Source organism: Ichthyophthirius multifiliis (assembly GCF_000220395.1).
Source record: "Ichthyophthirius multifiliis unplaced genomic scaffold scaff_1120509251238, whole genome shotgun sequence".
Lineage (NCBI taxonomy): Eukaryota > Ciliophora > Oligohymenophorea > Hymenostomatida > Ichthyophthirius > Ichthyophthirius multifiliis.
Window position 1 is genome coordinate 30,377 of NW_004086069.1, and position 10,584 is coordinate 40,960.

Below are 10,584 nucleotides of genomic sequence, written 5' to 3' on the forward strand. Positions count from 1 at the left end.
AAAATAAAGAAAAAATAATAATAGACTATGTTAAAAAGTAATATAAAATATTTTTTAAAAAATAAATATTTTTATATAATATTTTTTACTAAAAATATTGGTATTTTTTTATATTATATATTATTTTTCAATTAAAAATTTAGCAAAAAAATATTAGTTAATTTTTTTAAAAAAAAATTGAAAATGCTAATCATTTAATGCTCATTTTGTAAATAACTATTGTTAGAAATAGAATAAAAATAATTTTAATTTATAAAAATAAAGCAAACAACCTTCACTAAAATTTATAAATGTTATATGAATAATTTTTTAATCAATTTTCAAAACATTAAAATATGCGAAAGTCTTTCTGTTTATAATCAAATATAATGCAATTATTGTTTTTAAGAAATTGGAAGAATATATATTTCTACTGTATTGGAATTAGATGACTTATTAACAGAAATAGCTTTAACAAAATGTTAATTATATGATTTGAAAAACAATATTTATTTAAATGAAGAAAATACTAAATGTCAAAAATAATCAAATTTAAAACTTAAAAAAAGAAAAGAAATTAAATCATAAAATATTTGTAATATAGAAAATAAAAATATTGAATAAATTAACTATCAATTAGCTTAGAAAAATATTGAAAAAGCAAATGAATATTTAAAAAAAGTTAATAAAATTGTAACTTTTGTTTAAAATAGAAATAAATAATAAGAGCAAACTATATTTAAAAATTTTTTATAAATACAATCATTAAAATAAATTCATAATTATTGAAAAATTAAAATTAATAAATCATTCATTAATTTTTTTTATTAAAAATTATAACTATTTTTTATAAATATATCAATACTTTTTTATTATTGAATAAATTTGATTTTTAATTTTTTTTAATTATAAATTTCTTTAAATTCATATAATTATTTTATTAGTTCTTTTATACATTTTTTAATAAAGTATAAAAAATAAAAAAATTAAATTAAAAAATCATATTTATAATCTTTTATTATTATTAATTATATTTTAAATGAAAATTATAAAAAAATAGTATTAAATAAACAAAAAATAAATGAATATATATATTAATCAATTAGGGTTAAAAATAAATAGTAAAAATCTAAAAAAAAAAAAAATTAAGGTAAATAAACAAAAAATGAATCAAAGGATAATGGCATAAGATTAAAAAATATGTCAAGAAAAAATTTAAGCTTCTCTAGTATTATAAACCAAAAGTATCTATTAAAATTTTTTCAATAAAATGAAAAATTATGTTTAAAATTTAAAAAATATATTTATAAATATTTTTAAAATTATTTTTATTTAGAAGTCAATTATATAAAGTTTAACCTCACTTTATAAAAAAATAAAATAAAGTGTTTTATTTATTATTTTAGATTAATAAATATATTTTATATCTTATATTAAAATCTTAATTTTAATAATTTTTATATTTAAATAATTATATATAAAAAATAATTAATTTATATTAAAAAATAAAAAAGTACAAATTTATTATTTAAATATTAAAACTAAATTTAAATTTAAAAAGATAAAAATAATAATAAATAAAAATAATATATTTTTTATTTTATTTTATTATATTTTTTTTTTATTTTTATTTTATTTATTATTTACAACTTTATAAATGCTTTTCTATATTTATTTTTACAAAATTAGAAAAAAAAAAACTAATTATTAATAAAATTACAATAATCTTCAAATATATATATACTTTATATATCATACATAAAAAAATATTTTTTATTTAAATCTATATTTTAATTATATATTTTTTTTAAACTTTTTTTTAGCAATAATTAGAATTATTTTCATCACATTTAAATGTAAACTATTTATTATACCTATCCTTTAAATAATATTACCTTTTTAAAATAATTACAAAATATTAATATTTAATATTTATATAATTAAAAAATAATAATAGAAGCAATTTTAGAATATATTATCATTTAAACTTTTATATTTTTTTAATATTTTTATTTTAATTATTTAACATTCTATATTTTATATTTATCGAAAAACCCAACAAATGTAAATTTATTTCACATACATATACATAGCTTATTTCAAATTTCTATTTTTTCAGTAATAATATTTTAGAATAATTTCAAAGTTAAATAATGGGAAATTATAATTTAAAAGTCTTTTATAGACTAATTTTATTTTATAATTTTAAATTAAAAGATTAAGAAGTTAGGTTGATTATGTTTTTTTTCATTTCTTTAAAAAAAAAAAAAATCTTCTTTTTTATTTAAAAAAAACAGTTTCTAATTAATTTATATTTAATAATATATTAGACTTTTTTTAAGAATTTTTTGAATAAAATGTCTGTATTTTCAAATTCTTTATTTATGAAATTTAGTAGGTTTTTCTTTATTCATAATATTTATTTCTGATTTAATTTATATTTTATAGTTTATATATGATTCTAATAAATATGGCTTACATCTTACATTTTATGCATAAGGTTCTGTATTAGTTGTCAGTATATAAATGGGACTTGCTTATATGGAGGATAAGTATTTTTAAAGTCTAAAACTTAGTTTAAATAAGGGCTGATATCTACAGGAAATATGCCTTGTAAATTTGCTTAACCAGACATTAATGGATAATTTAAATTTGTAGAAAGGACAAATACTTAGTAATAGTTAAAGGATTTGGATAGAAATTCGGGATATTAGTCATTTAAATAGCAGTCTATATTATACTAATGACGCAACTAACCAGTTGCTTTTAGTTCTCCTTTTTTTCATTATTATTCACCAGAATGATATATGTCTATAAAGTTAAGTTATGAATCTTAAAGTAGAGATATAAGATTATTTAATTAGTTAAAATAATATTATTATTATTAAATGGAATTGATTATAACATTTTTTTTTTTAGAAAACTATTCATATTATAATTATATTAAAAATTATTAATATATTTTATTTTATATTTTTAATATTAAGTATTCTTTTTAGTTCTGTATTTATGTTTTTTTTTTACTATATTGAGTAGTAAAATTATTTATGATTTTATTATCTATTTAAGCTAAAATAAAATAATTTAATTTGAAAATAATATTAATAAAATTATTTTTATTTAGTTTATTTGTTGTAAAAATGAAAGAAACTAATAATGATTATAAAGAATTTGTATTTAATTGCATGTATTAATCTGAAAATTAATTTAAATAAAATTTAATTTTTTAAAATAATCATGACCAGTTTAAAAGTAATAAAAAATAATATTTTTAAAAACACGAATTAAGTTATTAATTAAAAAGTTGTTAACTTAAAGTCAAAAATAAAACTTAATAAACTAATATTAATTAATTAAATCAAAACGATCTTTTAATATTACTTAAAAATATATAATTATAATATTTTAACAAATATTCAATCTTTGAATGGTTATAAAAAATAAAAATATAATAACCGCAAGTTTAATAATTCTTATTATAATAAAAATAAGAAAGATCTGATTAATATTACTTGATATTTTAGGAAATAGAGAAAATCAAATAAATTAATTAAAAAAGAAGAATACAATATTTAGATAAAAAAGAAAAAGAATTAAAAAAGAAGTATGAAAATTAAGAATATAATATTTATAATTTTTAATTATAGTAAATTTAGTAAAATAATTAAGCACATATAATTCTATAAATAAATGAAAGTTATATATAATAAGACTTTTTAAATTAGACTTTTAAAAAAGAAATAATAAAAATATTATGTAAGAATAATGCAAGTTAGAAAAAATTAATAATATTTTAGTTTATTTTAGAATAACTTTCATATTTTAAAATTATTTAGTTTAGAGAAAAAATTTTCTAATTATAAATTGCAATAAAAAATCTTTTATTTTATTTAGGAATAAACTCTATTTTTGTTTACGGAGATTTTAATTTTATATCGAATTTAAATAAATAAATTAATTAAAACTGAGGTTTAGTTAATATAAAATAATGTAATAAACTTTTAAAAATATAAAAATATTTAGTATTTCATTTTATATTATTATTTCAAATAAATTAATAAAAAAATAATAATTAAGTATTAATAATAAATAATAAAAATTATATATATATATATATATATAATTATAAGTATTTAAGTCAATTTTAATTTATTATAATGATAAAAATAAAAAAAAATGTATATAAATAATAATTATAAAAAATAAAATCAAATATCATTTATTTAAATAATATGTAAGCTCATTAGTATACTCAGATAAATAAAACAAATAATCATACAATCGAATGATAATATACATTCCTTAAATGAGTAAATAACTAATTATATATTCGTTGAATAAAATTAAATAATTATTAAAATAATATATTAAAAAGAAGACTTTAAATAAAAAATCTTAATATAAATAAATAATATATATTAATTGCAAATATAAAAATATTTTTATATATCAAATATAAAATTAGGAAATAATAAAAAATTAAAGAAGGTTATATAATATTTATTATTTTTTTATATAAAAAATTATTTTATTTTAATTTATATTCAATCTATTGTTTCTAAAATTATTAATTATATTTTTATAAATGATATATTTTTTTATATTATTTACTTTATTACACTTATATGCTTATGTTTTTTATATTTATTTTTTATTTATTATGAATATTTCCTTCTAATAATAATTTTTTAAAATACTTCTCAGTAAATTACATTTTTTTTTAAAAAAAATCACAACTATAATAGTGTAATTCATATATATAATAGTTTTTAATCTTATATTATGGGTTTAGTTTTTTTTTTATTAACATATATCTTTACTAATTTTATTTATTATTTTAGTTTATATTTCTGATATATATGATTTTTTTAATTAAATGTATAATATAGTATAGGAATACTTTACATAATAGTATTGTTTTTGTAATTCTTATATTTATTTATTTATTATTTAAAATAAATCTAATTTATACTTTTTTTAATGCGTTTTGTTTTGTTTTGATATTAATATGATAATTGTATTTTAAATTATTATATTTTGGTAAAAATATTACATTAAACACAAAAATTATATATTTTTTTATATATATATATATCAAAAATAAACCATTTTAATTTTTAGTTTTATAATTTTAGGGCTTATTATTATATAAAAAAAAATGATGAAATTTTTATTAAATTTAATACTTATTATCAAAAACAAACAAAAATTAAATTTTAAACGAAAAAATTGTAAATAATTTTGGAATAAATACTTCTAAGATTTAGATTTTTTTTTAAAAATAATGATAATGTTAATATCAAATGTGTAATAATTTTATACATTTATTTAAAGATTTCTTATTAAATTTGAAAATATATATGTATATAAATATTTTTAATCCAATTTCTTTATTATATATTTTTGAATTTTATTAAAAAATAAAATACTTTTAAATTTTCATAGATTATTATTATATTTTTTATAAATTATTATTTTTATTTTTATTTATTTTTAGATATTTTTTATATTGATTAAAACATTTTCTTTTAGTATTCAAATTTTTTAGCATTTTATTAATATTTTTAACATAAAATTAATTTTAATATATATATTTTTAATATATAATTTTATTTTTCAATATTTATTAAATAAAAAAAATATTATTTTTAATTATGAACAATAAAATTAATTATTTTAATTATAAATAATAGTATAAAATTAATTCATGTTATTGTAAAAATTGTTTTTTTTTCATAATATTATTAATATCTTAAATTAATTAATATATATTTGTTTTTATATATCTTTATAATAGATTAATTTCATAATCAATAATCACTTTATACAGAGATATATCTTTAATAATTAATAATAATCAAAAAATAGTAATAAAAATAAATATAGTTAATTTCAATTTAATTTTTATTAGTTAAAACTTTTAAATACATATTTAATGATATATTATCTTTTTATTTTTTTAATAAATATTATTTATTTCAATATTTATATATATATATTTTTTTTAATAGATACAAAATTAATTAAATTATAAAAATCTAAAAATTTTATAATAAAATATATATTAGTTGAAAATAAATTAAAAGTAAAATGCATATTAAAAATAAATTATAGTTTAGTTGTTTTTTCCTAGTCGAAACTGCACTCTTATAAATGTAGACATCATTGGTTAGAAAAGAATTTATATTATAGACTTTAAGATGATTAAGAAATACAGTCTAAACGAATACTTAATTATGCAAATTAGAATCACTATTGATTACTAATTCATTGATAAAAATCTATCTTATAAATAACTAAATTATTTATAAAGATTAATGGATATAGCTAAACTGTATTTTTAAAAACTTTTAAAAGTATACCCAATTTAAGGTAATAACAAATTTCCTTACAATAGCAAATTATGGAATTTAGATTGCGAAGGTGTAAGAATTCCAACTTCTGCTGTAACCATAGGTATTCCTAATTCTGATTTAAATATTTATGTCATAGCTAAAAATAAGCCATAAGATGGAGATTTAGCAAACGCTTTAGTATGTGCTCACAACGAGTAACACTTGAGACCTTCTTTTGGTAGAATTTAATTTAATTTAGGTTTAGTCGGTATAAATGATGACAATGAATCATTTGAGAATGATGTTGAAACTACTGTTCATGAAATCATACATATCCTAGGATTTAGTGGATTTTAAATGCAACTTTGGATAGATCCTGATACAGGAAAATATTATGGATAATATGGATTACATAAAATAACAAGAGATGTAATCTATAGAGGTTTAAAGACACAAATAGTTTTCTCAAAAAATATACTTTTAACTGCTAGGAAATATTATAATTGTCCTACTATGGAAGGTATGTAACTTGAAAATGAAGGAGGAGCTGGTTCTTTAGGTTCTCATTGGGAATAACTAATTGTTTAAAATGAAATGATGATGTCTAGTGAAGTAATTACAGATGCTTAATTATCAGTTCATACTATTGCTTTATTAGACTGGTTATCTAAGTAAATGGCAGATAACCTTTATTGGGGTAAAGGAAAAGGATGTTCATTTGTAATTTAAGGATGCTATAGTAAACAAAGCTTTCATGAGTTCCCATAATAACTTAAAGTTTAATGTTCTTTCGAAAATGATGGATATGGTGAACCTGCTACTACTCCTTACTTAGATAAATGTATGATGAAAAGTATTTATGGCGAAAATTTGTGTACTTCTTTTAAGAATAATTTTAAAAATAAAAATGTTGATATAAAATTAGAAGCTTATGGTGTTAATAGTAAATGCTTTACCTCAACAAGTACTAATGGAGTTAAATTCATAAATGATATATAAAAAAGATGTCATATATATAAATGTTCTTCTGATATGAAATCTATTATTATTAGTTTACCTTAAATTAATAGATAAATTATTTGTACAAAATAAGGAGAAGTTATGCCAATTAATCCTAAAAATGATAGTTTTGGTAAAATTGTTTGCCCTTCCTCATTTGTTTAATTCTGTGATTCTGTTCCTTTATGTATAAATCATTGCAGCTCTGTGGGTATTTGTGTAAGAGGATATTGTTTATGTTTACCTGGATGGGCTGGAATTGATTGTTCTGTAAGATGTAATTATGTAGTATAAAACGGAGTATGTGTAAATAATTGTACTGGAAATTTAGTGATTAGTCCTGATAGAAGTTGTCAAATGATTTGTCCCAATGGTTATTATAGACACGGTAAAATATGCTAATAATGTGATGCTTCATGTAAAAGATGTAATGGAGAATCAGCTAATGATTGCACAGTTTGTTAATTTTTAACAACACTAAATAAAAATGGTTAATGTGTTCCATTATATATTTGAAGATTAGTAAATATATAATGATTAATGAAATATATCTATGAAATTTTTAAATCTTTTTTAATAAGAATGAAATATATATATAATATTAATAAATTTATTTTTAATAAAAATACTATTCTATAATAAAAATTATAAGTTTAATAATTAAAAATTATAAATTTCAAATTATTATATTATTATAAATAAGTATTAAATTCTAAATTTTATAAAAAAAGAAAAAAAATCACTTAAAAATTTATTTATTTAAATTATTATTAAATTTTCTTGTTTATATATATATATAGATAAATTTGATTAAAAAATTATTTATAAAGTATATTAAATGATTTTTTTTTGTTTTTGATATAAAAAAAAATATTTTTATTTATATTTAAACTATTATTTCTAAAATTATAATTATTTTCTTTCAAACTCTTATTAAACCATAAGTTCTTATCTTTTTATAATAATATATTTTATTAAATTTATATGTTTTGCTTATCTTTTTAGTATTTTTGTTTTTCTTTTTTATTTATAATGAATTTTGCTTCTAATAATAATTTTTTTATTATAATTATCATTTTAAAATACTTCTTAATAATAATAAATATGATGTATATTTATTTATAGTAAATTAAATTTTTTCTTTTATAAAAAAAATCACAACTTAAGTAATATAACCATTTATATAATTTTTTTTAATAGAAATATTGTTTAGTATTATAGCTTATATTTTGAATTTTTTTAATTAAATATATAAAGTAGTATTTGAATCCTTTAAAGAAAAAATTCAATTATACATTGAAATAATATAAGCATGATAATTATTATAACGAGTTCTTAAGATATTTTAAAAACTATTGTTTCATTTTTTTATTAAAATTATTCATTAAATAAATATAATTTTTACTTTTAATAATGTTTTTCTATCCTTTTATTTATGCAATAATAAGATTAATTGTATTTAAAATTTTAATTATATCAATACAATAAACGTATTATTTTAAATAAAGGGATTATATATCTCATTTTATTTTATTAATATATATATGTATATTAAAAGTAAACCATTTTTATATTATAAAAGATAGTTTTTGAAATAATTATTTAGAAAAAAACATAATGTAATTTAAAAAAATTAATATGATTTTTATTAAATAAAATAATTAATATCAAAAACAAACAAAAATAAAATTTTTGATAACAAAAATGTAAATAACAATAAAAATAAATAAATTTAAGATTTAGATTTTTTTTTTAAAAAAAAAATGATAATGTTAATATCGAATGATAATAATTTTTACATTTATTTTAAAGATTTATTATTGAATTTGAAAATTAATACGAATATAAATATATTTAATTATTTTTTTAATTATATTTTAAAAATTTAACTAAAAATAAAATAATACGAATAAATTTTATATAAAAATATTATATCTTTTATTTGATATTGTAATTTTATATTATTTAAAATATATTATTTTAATTAAAATAATTTTATTTATATAAGATTTAATATATTATTATATTAATATTATTATTAAAATTATTTATTAATATTAAGAGGTTTTAATTATTATTTAATTTTATATAATAAAAAAAAATTATTAAAATTATTATGAATAAATTAATATTTAAAAAATTAAAAATACATATGATCAAATTATTTTCATAATTATTAAAAAAAAAATTAAATTCATAAAATATTATATATATAAATATAAAAAAAAAAAAAAAAATTATGTTTTATAAATTATTTTATGATAATTAATAAATAAAATTATTTAACCATATACATTATCAAAAAAATATAATAATAAATAAAAATAATAAAATTAATTAAATATAATTGTTATTTGATATATGATATTAAAAACTTAAAAAAAAAAAAAAAAATTCATTATATATATTTAATATATTAATTAAATGTTGTAAATTAAAATAAAGTAAATATATTTATAGAACCATTTATTTAAAAAAATAATAAAAAATAAAAATAAAAAAAAAAAAAAATAAATAAAAAAATAAATATATATATATATGTAATTTAATTTATTTATTATTTTTTTTATAATATATTTAAATTTTTTTTTTAATTTTCTTTTCATGATGTTTAATAAAATATCAGGAGTCTAATAAAAAAAAATTTAATTTCTAATACATCTAAAATTAATATTTTTAATAACAAAAATGTAAAAAATATTTTACTAAATAAAAATTTTTAAGTATTTTATTTTTTTTTAAAAAATTAATAATGAAGTTTTTAATAAAATTATATATTTTTATTATAAAGAATATTATATTAAATTTAAAATTTAAATGTATTAAATATATTTAATAATATTTTTTGTTTACATTTATTTAAGTATTATTAATATATATATTTTTATTTTTAATAGATTAATATTATATATTTATTTATTATTTTTATTATCATAAATTTTAATAAATATGTTTTTTTTATTTTATTTTTATATTTATTTTATTTTTTATATATATTTACAATTATTTTATATTTTATTTTTTATATTTTTATTATTTTCTTTACTATTTTAAATTTAAATAATTTTAATAATTATATTTAATATAAAATATAATTATATTCTTTTTTTAGTTAAATTTTTTTATATATAATATATTAAAATTTTATATTAATTTTTTTTTTTTGTATAAATTTAAAAGTATTAATTTATTAATCACTATTTAAAAAGATATATTTATTATAATATATAAAATCTAAAAATAATTATAAAAATAATTTTGTTAATTCATA

The 10,584-nt window shown here is 13.2% G+C and overlaps 1 protein-coding gene across 1 annotated transcript, besides 22 other annotated features; it reads left to right on the plus strand. All coding sequences in view use genetic code 6, as the record gives it.

Moving 5' to 3' along the window:
• The first annotated feature begins 799 nt into the window (after positions 1–799).
• Positions 800–854: a microsatellite.
• Positions 855–1,252: 398 nt separating this feature from the next.
• Positions 1,253–1,291: a microsatellite.
• Positions 1,253–1,308: a microsatellite.
• A 258-nt stretch (positions 1,309–1,566) lies between these two features.
• Positions 1,567–1,624: a microsatellite.
• Positions 1,573–1,617: a microsatellite.
• A 3,790-nt stretch (positions 1,625–5,414) lies between the features above and the next one.
• Positions 5,415–5,466: a microsatellite.
• An 89-nt stretch (positions 5,467–5,555) lies between these two features.
• Positions 5,556–5,591: a microsatellite.
• Positions 5,559–5,590: a microsatellite.
• Positions 5,592–5,606: 15 nt separating the features above from the next.
• Positions 5,607–5,671: a microsatellite.
• Positions 5,672–6,296: 625 nt separating this feature from the next.
• On the plus strand, positions 6,297–7,829 carry IMG5_166050 (leishmanolysin family protein, putative; the record flags this gene model as incomplete). The annotated part of the gene is made up of 1 exon (XM_004030150.1): positions 6,297–7,829. The coding sequence occupies one exon, from the start codon at positions 6,297–6,299 to the stop codon at positions 7,827–7,829; it is 1,533 nt and encodes a 510-aa protein (XP_004030198.1).
• Positions 7,830–7,852: 23 nt separating this feature from the next.
• Positions 7,853–7,936: a microsatellite.
• Positions 7,937–9,264: 1,328 nt separating this feature from the next.
• Positions 9,265–9,315: a microsatellite.
• Positions 9,316–9,784: 469 nt separating this feature from the next.
• Positions 9,785–9,840: a microsatellite.
• Positions 9,785–9,842: a microsatellite.
• Positions 9,786–9,834: a microsatellite.
• Positions 9,786–9,842: a microsatellite.
• Positions 9,787–9,842: a microsatellite.
• Positions 9,794–9,834: a microsatellite.
• Positions 9,843–9,859: 17 nt separating the features above from the next.
• Positions 9,860–9,910: a microsatellite.
• A 256-nt stretch (positions 9,911–10,166) lies between these two features.
• Positions 10,167–10,232: a microsatellite.
• A 36-nt stretch (positions 10,233–10,268) lies between these two features.
• Positions 10,269–10,335: a microsatellite.
• Positions 10,270–10,344: a microsatellite.
• Positions 10,271–10,353: a microsatellite.
• Positions 10,354–10,584: the final 231 nt, after the last annotated feature.